The sequence below is a fragment of the Phoenix dactylifera genome, chromosome 10, assembly GCF_009389715.1.
Source record: "Phoenix dactylifera cultivar Barhee BC4 chromosome 10, palm_55x_up_171113_PBpolish2nd_filt_p, whole genome shotgun sequence".
NCBI lineage: Eukaryota > Viridiplantae > Streptophyta > Magnoliopsida > Arecales > Arecaceae > Phoenix > Phoenix dactylifera.
Window position 1 is genome coordinate 7,338,778 of NC_052401.1, and position 16,349 is coordinate 7,355,126.

Consider the following 16,349-nt stretch of genomic DNA (forward strand, 5'->3'; position numbering starts at 1 on the left):
CTTTTGATTCCTTCCAATTTTACCCCTTATATCAATTTTAAAGGACTATTCTATACCTTTTATATATATAAACAAAAAAAAAATTGGGGTTATTACATAATACCAGAAATACCCTTGATATATCTTAGATGGAACTTTTTATGTATTTTTAATTTTCATGAATTAAAAATGTAAGTCAATATACTAATTCCTATAATAACTCCATAATTTTGTCACATATTCTACTTTTAGTAGCCCTTATCATATATTTATTAATCATATAAAATATATTATAATAAAATATTAATATATTTATCAATATATTAATTATTAATATATTCTATAAAAATATATTTATTACTTCTATAAATTATTAATTTTATAAAAATATGTTATTTTCATTATAGAATTAATATTTTTATTTATACTTATAATAGATTTTTGTAGTACTAATAATTATTTTGATTAAAAAATAAGATAAATAGAAGTAATATAATAAAATATTAAATATTTTCATTATATAAATATAAAAAAATAATATATTTCTACTAGAAATTAAAATTATCCTTCAATAATAATAGGATTATAATATGATTAGTAATATATTATAATATAATATATATCATTAATATAATATATAATATCAACATTATATATATATATATATAATATTGACATAATATATTGATGGTATATTGATATATCAATTTTTCTGCTAACTTGAGGGGTATTTTTGTCTTTAACTTTCAACTCAGGATCACTGCCCTAGGGTGATCTTGGATTTCCGACCTTAAGGACGAGTATCCCATCACCGAGTTAGGGAGTGATTTGAGGAGTGGAAGTGATTTAAGATTACTGCCACGTAGGATCACCTTGGTGCAACCAAATGCGGTGATCTCATCACCTTCATCCACATCATCTTTGATCCTAGAACGATCACTCCATACCAAACGCTCCCTTAGAGGTAAAATTCAGAAATGATAAGTTTCTAATAATTTAGATCATTGATGCAGGACTTTCATTATCTAATTCAAAAAAATACAACTCTATTATAAAAGTTACAGAATATAACTTGAACATGAACAAATGCATATCATCTAAAGAAGTATATGAAAAAAATGCAGAATCACTTGCATCGCTGCAATGAGCGCAGAGGCTAGTCAATCTATATGGCTTGCTAGAAGCTGATGAGAAAATGAAAATTGTGGTAAGAGTTGTAATTAGAAAATACAAAAACAAAACTTTATGATGCACTTAACACTGTTTATGCTTTTGACATTGCACCCAAACCTATAACAACCATCAAAATCAATCACGCATAAGGATGAACATTAAGAACAGAACAAAATGCTTAATTTCATTACTGAAAGCCCCTACAATCGTGAGGAGAATAAAAAAAATTAAGAAAAAAAAAAACAGAAAGTAAGCTGGAAAAAAATGCAAAATAATACATCTTTCGTTTCAGGATTGCTGTGCCCGGGGCTCAACATGCTCCTCCACGTAGTTCTGTGAGCTTGGCCTTCGTCCATGGCCCTTCTCGCCTCTATGGACTTCGGTCCCGTCCTCGTCAACCCGGGACCACCGCACAACCGGCCTACTCCCTTTTCAGCTCTCTATTGACCATATCCTCGTTCTCTCTGACCTTCTCGGACCGCCCACTTTGCCCTCCTTTGCTTCGCCTCCCTCTCTGACCGCCAAATCAAGCCAACGTTGCGGAGCCGGTGGACGTCGCAGCGGCGGGGTAGGCCCTGCCGGCGGCGGGTTCTTTAGGTATGGGTGGTATGGGACGCGCCGATGAGGACCTTTGCGGGACCCTCTCCGGCGAGCTCCGGGCTTGCCGGCGCCCGGATATCGACGACGGCATTGGGTTGTTTAGGCTTCTGGAGCTCCGGCTTTCGATTCTTGTGGTATGCTTCCCAACACTAGCTTGCTTTTATGGGCAATTTCTCGGATGATGCATTTAATTCGGAAGGTTCGCGATGGTCAGAAAGCGAGCTGTTCTCGAACATTCCGGTCTGGATAGATATCCATCAGATTTGGTGGATTCTCTTGGATATCTATCCTAGATATATATAGCATGTATACGTGGAGAGGAGGTGGTGATTGTTAAATTCATAATTGAGATTTTTTAACAGCATATGAGTACTTACCACTTACCACAGGATAATCAACATATAGTTAATTGAAATAATATATATATTTGATAAGTATTGTATCTAATTGTAGCCTTGTTAAAAATCAGTCAGCCTATTCAATAGTGTTCCCAAGTTTATTGGCCAGGTGCCTGATCAATCTGAAAATTTCAATTTGTTCCATAAACTCATTTGCTTGCCAGATTGTGACTTGCTATTGTTATTATTGTATGTGTGACATCATCACAAGTGCAACAATCTAAAGAGTTTAGATTTTTTAGAATAATCATGTGTCTCATATGGTGAAGTAATTGTTAGGGTAACTACACAAAACTTATCAAGCCTCCCATATTAGTATTGTAAAAAATAATAAGCAAGACATAATTTGGGAAGTGTTGTTAGATAAGGGAATTAAGCCTCACTTCCCTGGTAGAAGAATTATAAAAGAGAGATAGATGAATATATGGAATACTTTATAAAGCTATTGAAGAAATATAGAAGTTGATATCCAATACCTGAATATTCTGAACTGGACATGGAACTGTTTTATGTGTCAGAACAACTTCCAGAGGGCTGAATTAAGTCCATTTATGTTTTCTTTATATCTTGTTTCTCATTATTCTTGTTGTAATTGTTATGGTTATTGCTTGTGATACTCATCAAGTATTGAATAGTTTATTGTATTCTTTTATCTTAGATCGAGTCTGGGGTACATTAATTAGCTGGGTGCTCATTCATTTCACACAATTACTTCTTCTTTGTTTGATCAGTCATCAGTTTAGGAATAAATTTTTGATGTAGGGTGTGAAAGTGATGCAAACAATGAGTGAAACAACAAAAATACCATTCTAGGTTTCAGTGCCGCCAATGTATTTATTCTGATTGACTACAAGGTTGTTCTCATTGTTATTGAACTCATATCCACTCAAATGCTCTCTCTCCTCGTTCATATGATGATCTGATATTTTATCTTGTTCTCTAAAGGCAGCAGCTGATAATGGTCAATTAAAAGCTTTCCACCCTGGCCCCTTTCTCCTCAAATGTCTCACTTACTATTTGCAGATAATCTATTACTTATAGACAAAGCGAAAGTTTGTAATGCACGTACACTCATGAGGATTATACTTTGGTGTTGTAATCAATCTGGCAGAATGTGAATCTTTCAAAGTTAAAATATGCATTTAGTCCCAAGACTGGAACAACTCACTAATTGAGTATTCAATGTGTGCTGGCTATTCCTATAAATTATAGTACATGGCAAGGTTTTCCGTGCCAATATCGGAGTCTGTACTGATCGGCCGGCGGCACGGTCGGTGCACCCCTGTGCCATTCCATGCCGGGCCCGTACCAATATAGTAGAGAGGGTGAGGGAGAGGAAGAGTAAGAACGGGAGAGAGGCAAAGAGCGAAAGAGGAGGAGGGAGGGAGCGGGAAGAAGGAAGAGAGAGAGAACGGGCTCCAAAGGGCTACAGAGGGCCGGAGCAAGGGCTTTTCGAAACAGGGATCCAAAGGGTGAAGCCCCTGCTCCGGCCCTCCCTCCATCTCCCTCTTCCTTCCTCCCCTTCCCCCCCCCCCCCCCCCCCCCTCTTTTCCTCTCTTTTCTTCTCCCTCTCCTCCTACCGGTTTCTCGTTTTGAATGCCGGAACCATCCGATTCCGCCACCGGCGCTGCTCGGTGTGCCCCGAACCAGGCAGTTCGGGACAGTTCCACATTTCTTGGTACATGGCATTATTTGTGTGCTCCTATGACTGGCTCCCAACTGAAATCTAATGATTCTTCTGCTCTTTTGAGAGGGTCAGCAGTGGACTTTCTGATAATTGGAAGTCAGACTGTCTATCCAAGGCTGTATGGGTAGCATAGCTTCAATTGGTGCTTACCTCCATTCCTTCATACTTGATTGCAAACTGCCCTGCTCCTCCTGCCGGTATTCAGACTCTTGAAATTTCAAAGCATTTTTGTGGGGACATGATACAAGCCAGAGGAAACTACATTTGACTTCTTGGGATGATGTGTGTGCTATCTAAACAGAAGGTGAGTTGGGTACACAAGATGTCAAGCATATCGCTTTTATGGCTAGAGCCGCTGGCCACCCAATCCTATGACTGCAATCCCTGTGGAGACAGGTAATTTCATCTAAATGTAGATTCCCTAAGACCTGGAAGGATTATACAATGTCACGGAACTCTTCAGCAATTTAGAGGGCTATTTGTGCCAGTGCTCCAGTTCTCCGGGATTCATTTCATGGGCTGTTGGGTGATGGCCATCAGATTAAAGTATTAGAAGATGCGCGACTTGATAGGGTGCTGTTGAATCAAATACCAATTCCAATAATGTTGACTATTGTCAGGATAGTTTATAGTTTCTCAATTCATCACTTCTGATCAGGATTGGGATGTCCATAAGCCCAAGGACATGTTTGCAGTTAGTTGGAGGAAAGGATTTGGAGGATCCCTAATCCTAAGAATGACTTTGCTGATGTACTGTTGTTGGGTGATAGTAGCTCAAGTAAGACTGGAACTAGGGACACTTACAGGCTATTTCCACCTCTGCTGCACCCAACAATATTAAATTTGATTGGGTCTGGAAGCTCTGAGGGTTAAAATGTTGTGGTGGAAGATCGCTTGTGGTCGCCTTCCTTGTAAAACTTTGTAACCTCAAGGGCATCTCCTAACCAACCAAAGCTCCTTGTCTGATATTTACACTGATTTTATGGAGGATATTCCTCATATTCTGGTCAATTGTGAGATGGCTCAGGATGTATGGAGTTTGCTTGCTGCAGAATGAGCAATTCCTAGGCTTTTTCACACAGCTAACAGAGGCAGCCAAATGCTTGACCTGTCATGCTGGCTGGTTATTGTGGTATGCAAGGAATCAAAGGATCTTCCAGTCTATTGTCTTTAACTCTTCTGCAAATTAAGGAGATGGGTAAGCATGTCAGCCATGTTCACCAATGCTGATTCACTCATGACCTTGAGTCTGGTCTCATGGTCCTGGGGTGCTTCATTCTACAAACCCCACAAATTCACCTGTTCTAGTGTGCTGGGGACCCCCTCTCCATGGTGGTTAACTTTGATGGTTTGATCAGCAAAAGCAATGCAGGAGTTGGCTTCATCTTCAAGGATCATACATGGCTGGTTCTCTATACTGCTTCAGGAGCACTACAGTCTAAAATCTGTACCAATGGTTGAATTGTGGGCAGCATGGGAAGGACTTGTCACTGCTGTGAACAAGCTGCATCATCATCAGATTTGGATGGAAGGCGACTATAATTCAATGGATAAACTATGCCATGACCTCTTCAGGATATCACAGAGATTAAAAGCACTCTCTTCTTCCTTGCCACCATACTTATTGGGAGGCGAACAAGGCAGCTGATTGGTTAGCTACGAGAAGATCAAAGCCAGACTTTCTTCCTCTTGCAAACATTCCCCGAGCACTCTCTTCTGGTTAATGCTGATGGCTTTGGTTTCTTCTTTACGATTGAAGTCCTTTGACCTCCCATTGTACCCCAAAGAAAGAATTTTTTTTGGTCAGACTACTCATTCAGATGTAAATTACTATTATCCACTATATATTCTAGTCTGAAAACTGAAGCAACAGTTGTGTCAGGACTGATCAAGGTTTGATACGATTATTTTAAAAATGGCGACAGCTTTGTTTCTTGTAGGAATGATATCAGTTGAGATTACTGAAACCTTGTGGTTTCAGGATTCCGCATTCGTCACTGCATCGACTGGATTCAGGTGCCTGAGGATCTAGGCTATTATTAGCTCATTTTGTTTGATTTTATTTAATTGAACTCTGCTGTTATGGACCATCTTCTCCTCCATGAAAGGTTGCGAAAAAATCTTTATCAACTACCAATCTGAATATCGTTTTGACAATGATCTGATAATGTGGATATAGTTTGTCCTATGTCCAATCAATTAAGCATGATGAAGGAATTAGCAGCTTCCATATTTCAGAAGACTCTGATGTTTAGAATTCCTATTTACCTTCTCTTTATTTCTTTTTCTGTTCCTGAAGTAAAGAGGATTCCCATTTACCATCTCAAGACCTAGATTTGCAGGCTTTTCGAAGGAGGAAGTTGTGATAGACCCTTCAAATATCAAGACGATGGTGGATGGCCGACACCAAGAACTATAGAAGCATTACAAGGCAGTCTACGGTTGACTTCTTTACTGTCAGAAAGTTTATGAAGGACTATGGCAAGATGAGTGCACCAGTCGCTGCATTTTTAAAGAAGGATGCCTTTGGATGGGGCTGAAGAGGCTTCAGCAAGTTGAAGCATGCAATGTCCTCCACACCAGTCCTTGCTTTTGCTGACTTCAACAAAATATTTGTGATCGAGTCGTATGATGCTCAGGAATTCTTTTTATTTTTCTTGCATTCCTTATAATTTAAATGTTTGAAACCAAGATCATATTTTCTTCTCAGAAAAAAAAAATCAAGACCATACGGATAAAACTGGGATGATTAAACAAATCAATCTTAAAAAATATAAATATATTATGGAAACAAAATACGTATGGAAGGAAAATCAATCATGCTACAACAAAAATCTATATTTGAAAATATAAAAAATCTAATTTCTATAATTCATATATAAAAGAAATCTTTTGAAATTAAAAAAACGATAATAGTTATTAGTGATCCTCTCTTTTATGTATTTTCTCCAAACCATAATGGCTTTTGTGATTATTAGGAAATAAGTTTTATTGTAGTGAATGATCGAAGAGAATCACTAGACTCGATATGTACTACTTTGGCCACTACGAGCAGAAGCGAGATTTGCCACATCAAAAAATCGAGTCACGCCTAACTTCCGAATGCTATAATTAGTCATACGATGCCCGATTGAGATAAAAAAAATTTTTTTTTGAAATTGAGTATCTTTTTGAGATCTATAACTTTCGGCCAACCTTCTAGTTGACTGAATCGGACCGAACTTCTATCGTTTAGGCCCCAAAATAGACTGGTCATGCTGAAAGTTTTCTTTTTGGATAAGATTTTGACCATGCGTAGCTCTATCCGAGAAAAATCATGCAAAGCGACCGAAGACAAAGTTGATATAGAAGTCGAGATATACCTCCACAAAAAATTTTATCTTTTTTATAATATTTTTATTAATTATATTTATTTTAGGATATCTATTCCTATTCGAACTAAGAGAGAAATCCAACCTAAATCTTGAAAAGGGAGACTTCACTAGTATTATAAATAGGAGCTATGTAACTCAGTTTAAGAGGCGTAAAGAATCAATAAAAGAAAAAGAGACTTAAAGCCCTACTTTTGAGATTCTCTCATTTTCTTTTAGTTTTCTTTTGTGAGAATTAACTTGAGCAGGTTGAAGAAATTCTTCTTCTCTCCAATTGGATCAGTGAAGGTCTAAATATCTAGCTAATAAAAGAAAAATATAAAAAGATATTTTTTATGTATGTGTGTGTAGAGAGAGTTAATAAAGGATAGATACAAAGTAGTTTAAATTCTGAGTAATAGATGGTTGGATGGGAATTGGGGGGTTTAAAAGGAGCGGAAATATGGAAGATGTGGAGAGGCTGTGGGAATTTGATAGAAAGAAAGATTGCAAACCAGCGCCGGCCACAGATGCTTTCACAACATTTTGTCCCCCGCAGAATGTTCATACAATATATCACCCACAATCATTTATATCTCCTACCATGAATAGCCACAACATACACAGATGATAAGACCTCATGTAGGAGTCTAGCAGTGCAAGTATACTATTACATTCATTTGCTTTCTAATGTTCCTCTTTGTCTGGATAACCCATAGTTTGTTTTGCATGGATGACCTGTACAATTCTTGTATGAATACATCCAAAAAAGTCAAAAAATAATAAGTCTCGGAGCGCTCTTGATAGGTCTTCCTATTACCAATCCAAATATATTCTCCAGAGTAATTTGCCATAAACGAGACCACTCAATCCACATCCGTATCACAAAATTCATTGGGGACTAACATTTGCATATATTTCGTGGAGCCTCCCGTAGGAAGCATACCAAGAAGAAGAGAATGTGAAAGGTTTTGTGCACATATATTGACATGAAGACAAGGAGTAGGAAGTTAACAAACAAATTTTGCGGAAGGCTAAAATGCTTGAGACATTGTGACCTTCATTAGGTACCACGTTAGGACGACTATACCTTTGAAGATAAAGAGTTGGACAGAGGTTGCCACACCCATTGGTGAGCAAATATGGAGACAAGTACCAGTAAGCAAAAAAAAAGTTTTATTCTTGGAATATTTATTTAGTTTGAATGCGAGCATGGCACAAATATTACTCATATAGATTTTCTAATATGTATTTTATGTGGTATATATATATATATGTATGTATGTATGTATATATGTATGTATATACTCTTTGACTTGCAGGAAAAGTTCAGAGTGATGAAAGACATGATAAGCTTGTAGGCTTTTGTTTATAAAAGTTGGAATCATCGGCTACATAAATGAGTTAAAGCTCTGAGACTAAAAAAGAATGACTCAAATGTTCCTAACAGCGTTAGTTTGGATGACCGGAAGCATCTAATAAGTTATTTTAATTTGGATTGAAGGATTCAAGATTTGAATAGCTTTAAAGACATAGAATTAGACATATAGATTTTGTAATAGTTACCTTTCTGCTCTTAATTTTTTACTTTTGATTCTCCAATCTCACATCTCAAAGATTCATAAGTCGCTTGGTCTGCTAACTATATATGAACTTGTGGGCTTTTGTTGACTGTTATAATGCTATTCACAGCTCTTGTGACCACCATAACTTTTCAAAATCACAACGACCAGCCTAGAGCCCGTTCTAATGGAATAACAGTGTTACTAAAATATGATTTTTGATATTAAAGAAGTTTGTATGAATCTATTAAAATCTTTTAATGCAATGATTCAAAAAACTAATTACCCAACCCACCTATATATGGGTCCCTATCCCAAGCACCCAGCTTCAGAAAGTCTCTTAAAAGAAAAAAATTTATAACCAAAAAATTTAATTTTTATTAGCTATAATAACATACTTATATCCATTTCATACAAGTATTTCTACATCAAAAATCAATATCTAATTCATATAAAATAAAAAATATTTTCATCGTAGCTGCCTATATCCAAATCCATGTTCATCTGAGAGAGAGAGAGAGATCTAGAGAGAGGGGGACGAGGGGCCCCTCTGGGTTCCCTTAGTCATCGAGCACCTTTACGTCCGTTGCGTTTGCAGGAGAAAAAGGCCCGACAAAGACAGCTTTTCTCTTAAATAACCTTTCTAAAGAGCAAGGTTAAAAAAAATAATATCCGAACGTCCTAATGGTCAACCTAAAGACATTAACCTCATTAACTACAACAAGACATTTTCGTACCTTTCCATCACTGCATCCCATGGGAAATAATAACTTTTCACTACCAACGAAATGACCACTTAGAATATATAACTTATATATTTGCACGGCCACTACCATCATCCCCTCCTAATCCTGCGGTGGCTAACGAACTTCCTTGGGATAAACTGGAGAAAGCAGGAGAAGCTTAGAGTAAATAACTTTGATTCCGCCTCAAGTCTCTCTCCTTCTTCTTTGTAAAGACTGCCATTGGAGATATGGCTGCTGGCCCCTGTTTGGTAAAAACCATCTTAGGAAATCGTGCAACCAATACGTTAAAGTTAAACCGAGTTAAAGCCCACCATCTCTCTATTACAGGAAGCGAGAGCAGCGAACCATCACCAAAACCCTTGGTCATTGCATGCAGACATCAATTAGCTCACAACACAGTAGATTGATACAGCATGAATTGCAGAAGTCGAAGAAAAGGAAAAACACAAGGGACTTGAACACCTAAGAAATACAGCAACAGATGCAGCAAGCTGCATCTACTTCGTTTAACTAAAATGATCACTAGATTGAGTATTTAGAGAACAAAGAGGAAAGAAGAAATCCTAGTAGTCAGGGGATGTGGCTAGTGCAATTTGGTGGAGAAGATCTCAAAGAAGTCTGGGTACTGAATGATGTCTTCCAGTAAGCCTTGGGGCACCATGGGGAAGTTCTCGGAGCCGTCATGCCCTCCTTCAAAAGCACCAACCAATAGCTGCTGCTCTTTCTTGATAGCCATCTGACTCCCAACTCCCAACTGTTCTGCAACCCCATCACTTCCACCGCCATGATGGCTATGGGCTTCCATTCCGCTGCTTCGCTGCTGGTTATCGGCATTGCGCCGGGGATAGACGCCATGTATGATCTCCTGAAGCAAACCAGACTCAGGAGACTCTGACTGGAAGAAGTCCCAATTGTCTTGAATTGGACCCACGGGTTCAGAGATACAGGTAGTTGATGCTGCTGCCGCTGGTGGTGAAGCAGCAGTGCCGATGGGCTGCTGCTGATGGTGCTGGAGGACGAGTGACAAATCCGAGTTAGAAGTAGTACCGAAGAAGTTGGAATCCAAACTGGGTCCAGTTAAATTAAAGCCATCCATGTGAGTACTAGAACTAGTATTAGTAGTAGGACTGAAGCATGAGAGAGAGGAACAGGGACAGCAGTTGAGAGCCTCCGGGTGGTGAAGAGAAGAAGAGGAAGCATAGGAAGGATTGTGAATAAGGTTGCGAAGGAGGAAAGTGTTGAGGGAGGGGGTGGGAGTAGGAGAGGAGGGAGGGAAGGAGGGCCAGGGGAAATCGGAGGGGTGGTGGAGTAGGAGGTGGTCGGCAGTAGAGGAGGTGGCGGAGGGATGATTAGCGGCGGCAGGGGCGGCGGGGGCAGCGGAAGTGGGGTAGTTGAAGTTGGTGCGGGCCTTGAGGCCGCGCATGGCGCGGGCAGCGATATCGTAGGCGCAGGCGGCCTGCTCGGCGGTGTCGAAGGTGCCGAGCCAGCGGCGCTCCTTCGACTGGGGGTCCCGAATCTCCGCCGCGTACCGCCCCCACGGCCGCCGCCGTACCCCTCGATACCTCATCCCCTCCTTGCTCCCCGCCGCCGCCGCCGCCCTCTTGCTGCTGCCGCCGCCGCCGCTAACACTGCTTATATATTTCTTCTGGCTGCTATTGGTCTCCTCCATCTCTATCTAGCTAAACGTCCAACTCAAAACACTCTCTCCGTAACTCTCAACACTCTTTTATCTTTGGAAGATGAGCAACCGATGAGCGGACGGGAAATGAGAAGATGGCAAGAAAGGTGGAGGTTTGTGGGGTATTTAAAGAGGGGAGTGAGGTAGTGGGGTGTGGAGAGGGAGCTTTGATTGATACACTCATGCAAAGGCAACAACTGGCCAGCGAAAAGAGCCAAGAGAATCCCTACCGGCGGATGCTTCTCTCTATAGAATATATATGTATATATATAATCTTTTTAAAATCTCGCTAGAATATATTTGATGTTTGAAATGGAACCATGGAAGTAGTAGAACGAGCAAGAGATATGGCCACACTTTCATATTGGAAAGGCGATTTCTATGAGTTCTTCCTTCAAAAAAAAAAAAAAAAAAGGTGTGACTACATAGGGGCTAGGGAGTGCTTGTATCACCTATTTGTTATGATATTAAAACGATGGTGAAAGGGAAAGAAGAGGGTGAGGGCTTGACAACTGCACTTTTTTTTTAGCTGTTCTTTTATTATGATTTATTTCTTTATTTCTTTATTATTTTTTTTGTTTTTGACTCTGAAGGGGACTTAAAAAGAGTGTCAGTGCGGTGAGTGTATGCATGGGACGAGTCGGGATCGTCTGCGGTGAGTGTGCGCATGGAACAATGGGGTGATATTGTTGTCGCGCTTTGCGTTTCCCGATGGTGGCTTCCGGTCTCTTCTCATTCCATGTAAAAAAACAAGGAGAAGACGCCACTGCCTCATACCATTTATTATAAGAGATCGATAGGAACCGGAGGAGCCCCCAGTCCTCCACACGCATGCACGCTTGTGTAGCTATTCTACCTCCATAGGTTTGACCTTTTGGAGCCATCCGTGTACATCCCTAGCAAGCTACATGTTTGTTGTCTTGCTGAGATATCTGACTTATATTGGTATTGCACAGAGAGTGATCATGTTATCAACTTTTATAATTATCTCAACCGATATACACTAATATACGTCTCAAGTGTCAGTCTATGGTATCATTTCATCACTAAAGTCGTTTTAATCTTTTATTATCATATTTTATATTAGGTGTTCTTAAGAAAGAAAAAAACATGAGGTCGATCCATATAAGTAAGCATTAAATATACATGTGACACAATGATCAGCCTATTTTTTTTATATTAATGATGTTTTGATGTTAATATCTCAGCATTAAGTAGTGAGACGGCTACTGGTGCAATTAAGTGCGACTTTTAAAGCCTCTTAACTCCCACGGTCATCATCGCCATGAATATGATAGTGGGCGATGGTGCATCTCCCATGTCAGATACCATATATCTACATTACCACGTACGTATTCAAGCTTATCGTTGGGCAAGTATATGGAGTCAATTCTGAACGTTACAGCTTATTAGGCCATAAATGAAACGTTGAGATCGATTAGTTTCATGTTTTTTATCAGTATATCATTACGAAAATGCAGGCCAGCTAAGACGTCTCATTGTCATAGTAAAGAACCGTCGTCCATTTCCAAGATTAAATGAGTGCAGTCCCTCTTTCCTTCTCTTTCTCTTTCTCTTGTGGGTGGTTGGAGTTTGATTGATGGGCTTGGATGTGTGTGTAAGGCGTGTGAACGATACTAATACCCCATAGAGTTCGTTCTCTCATAAAGAATGAGAGAGAAAAAAGCGATTACTGCCGTAGGGGGGCTTAGAGTTGGAGGAGGAGGAGAGAGGGGCTGTTTACTTGATGGTCTGGAGAGGGATTTTCGAAGGCTATCATTTAGAATGATTACACTGGCGGCGAGCAGAGATTGTTCCCCCTCTCATGTTTTATGATCATATTTTAAGCCCCATGGAAGGGAATGTGCATGGTGGAATTCCCCGGACGGACTGCACCCGGGTCGCAGCATGCATTAACTTTGGCTCCTTCTGCTGTGCTGGAGACTAGGGTTTTGGAAACCAAGGATTCATCACATGGCCTTGTCTCTTCTAGGGCTCTTGGAGGACGGGCTTCTAGGGATTAGGTTGATGGACTGCAAGCTTTTTTTTTTTCTTTTTTTTTTCTTTTTTTTTTGGGTACCCAGAATAAATATCGATCTTACAACATGTATAATTCTTAAAAGAAAATATATTATGAAAGGAATTTTTCAAAGTTTAGTTTCTTGGTTTGTTTCAAGAGGGTCTTGAAACCCTAAGTCCTTTGGCAAGGGACATGGTTGCATGCCCATGGCTTGTTCTGGGTGAACTATGATTTGTTATTTCTCTCCTCTGAAGTCCTTTCAAAGAAGCCCAAGGGGTGCTTCTCTTAGCTCCTGGAGAACAAATAATTAACCACGGGGAATCTGTAGGGATGCCAAATGGCCATATTAATTGTTGAAAACAATCATAATACAATGGAAATCGGGGAGTTTTGATGGTTCCTAGTGACAATAATAGTTAGTTTTGGTTTTATTTTTGGATTAGGGTTTTTAGGTTGATTAGGACCAGGTCGGCCCGGGGGCACGCAGGTGCAACATGAATAGGGATCAACCCAATCCATGGCTTGCACTTGGTTAGACTAACATGAAGCTAACATGATTGTGCTTGGATTGGAAACTATCAATCTAACTTCAGATTAGGTTGAATTCAAGTTAGAGGCTTGATCAACGCAACACAAAAGCTCATATAAATAGCTACCAACAAACATAATTCAACATAACCTGTATTTCAATTATAAGACCTTGATAAAATATAGCCTCACTTGATAAGGCATCGCATGAATTTATCCCAAATATTGTGTTAGACCACAAGATTGTGGATAATTGAGGTCTACACCCTCAATATATTAACATGAATTTTATTTTTAATCCTTGATGACTGAAATTTCTATGTTCATCTATTGCTTTTTTGATGACCATTTTATGTTTAATCACTAGGCTCGACGGTAAGTTCGTCGAAAATGGATATATATAGCTATGCATAAAAAGAGAGCTAATTATGTAGAAGAAAAAAATCTAATTATGTAGAATCATCAAATGTAAAATGGCAGTCAAATAAAGAATTAAATGTTATGATTTCGAATTTAGAAAAAAAAATACTGGGATTGGCTTTGGGTGGAACAGTTCATGATTTAGTAGAATAGGGTTAGATTTAGATTTTTTTTTTATTGATCACATCGGGCCTGTGTTGACACCTCAAATTCGAAGTACACACCTCATATGCTGATGTTTCGGATCGGTGGAATTGTTGTATGAGTGATTCTTTAAATTTTTGTTCAATAGGCGGACGAACTAATATATTTCAAGTACTTGAGACTCTAGCGGCATGAGTTTTTTTGTTATTAATTTTATCTTTCAAAATCATGTAACATGAGTTGCCTAAGAAAATCATTGTTTGGGTTATTCTTCAAGTTCTAGGCTGACAAATTATTTACCTCAGTTTCTTCATGCTATAATAAAATATTTTATTATATTTTTAATCTAAAGTTATAGAATAGAGATTTTTGCATACATATCCACCTAAATATTAAAATTTGTATGAATATCCTTTCAAATTGATATTTGTATATATATCCTCATAAACACTTATTTTGCATGTACACTCTTTTTTTCCTTTTTTTTTTACATATGTACATCTGCCATCTAACGTCGTTAAGAAGTTAATGGTTTAAAATTGAAATAATGAAAATACTCTTAACGGGTAAATATACCAAAAAAACGTTTATAGAGGCATATACATGCAAATAACAATTTTTGAGGGTATCATGCGATTTTACATATTTAAGAAGGTATACATGCAAAAAAAATCTTTAAATTTTTGTATAAATATCCTCCTAAATATTAGAATTTACATGAATATCCTCTCAAAATGATATTTACGTGTATGCCCTCACAAAACACTATTTTTGTATAAATACATTTGACATAGTGATTCTGCTAACTTGCTTAGCCAAAATTATATTTATTTAAATTAAAAACTAATTAAAATTTTAAAATTATCTTTTTTCTCTGATTTTGCTGGAAACTAATATCTCTACCTTTTTCGAAAAAAATTTCAAACTATCTCGGTCCCTCTCTTTCACTCTTCCGTCCGAAATCAAAACCATTTCCTCAACTCACTTCTCCACTATAGACAACTCTTCTCCCTCTCTTTCATCCGTTGGAGTTCTTGCAACCGAAATCTGAGTCCACCTCATTGCCACTAAAGTCCTTCCTTCATTCTATCATTTTTTACATGAAAATGGTCAAGTTTTACCTTTAGCTTTATAAATTTTAAAGAAAGGCATTGTGAGAAATTTGTAACATTAATATTTTAGTGTATAAGATTTGCAATGTTTATTTTTTAAAGTTGAAATTTTTTTGGTGTGCAGACTGGTAGTTGATTTAAACTTGCTGTGATAAGATGCGCTCCATGTACTAGATCTTTCTTCCTCCAAAATATCGAAGCCCTAAAGAAAAATGGCTTAAGCATAACATAAGGGGCGGCTTTTTATCATACAGCCGCAAAAGTTGTTAATAAGTCTGAAATGTTCAAGTCCTTCGATGATTTTACTTAAGGATAATTAATATTGTTATTCTACCTATGAGTGCAATAATTGCAAGAAAGCTCGATCATTATAATCTATCATGTGTCTTTAAAAAATTCTAATCTTTTTTATATTCAAATACATGCCCTATTAAGATCATAATTATTACAAGTTATGTTTCAATAAAATAAGATATAATGGTCATTATAAATAAAAGAAATAAAGTAGAATAATTCTATGATTAGTGAAAGAACTTCCATAAGTCTTTCTGTTATCTAATTATCGAACCAATTTTTTTCTTGAGCAATATTTTTACGAAAAATATTGAAAAGCGGGCGCTAGACTAAAATCTGAGTGTTAAAACAAGTTGAAATGGACAAAAATAAAATTATAATTTTTTTCATGTAAACTCTCATAAATTTGTAAAATTGTATGAATATTTTTACAAAATTGTTATTTGTATGTATACCCTTTAAATATATTTTTTTGCATGTCTACCTATTAAGGATATTTCAGTTATTTTAAATTTTAAATTGCTAGTTTGTTAACGATGTTAGACAGTATGGGCACATATGCCCCCTTCCAAAAAAAAGAAGGATATACATGCAAAACAAATGTTTGATAAGAATATATATGCAAATATTAATTTTGAAAGAGTATTCATGCAAATTT

At 37.8% G+C, this 16,349-nt stretch overlaps 1 protein-coding gene across 1 annotated transcript; it reads right to left on the reverse strand.

The window, feature by feature from the left end:
- Positions 1–10,078: 10,078 nt before the first annotated feature.
- Positions 10,079–11,095, reverse strand: LOC103723162 (ethylene-responsive transcription factor ESR2-like; the record flags this gene model as incomplete). Its single annotated transcript, XM_008813989.2, has 1 exon — positions 10,079–11,095. A coding segment is annotated over one exon (1,017 nt), but the record flags the coding sequence as incomplete, so codon positions are not given.
- Between the last annotated feature and the right edge of the window lie 5,254 nt (positions 11,096–16,349).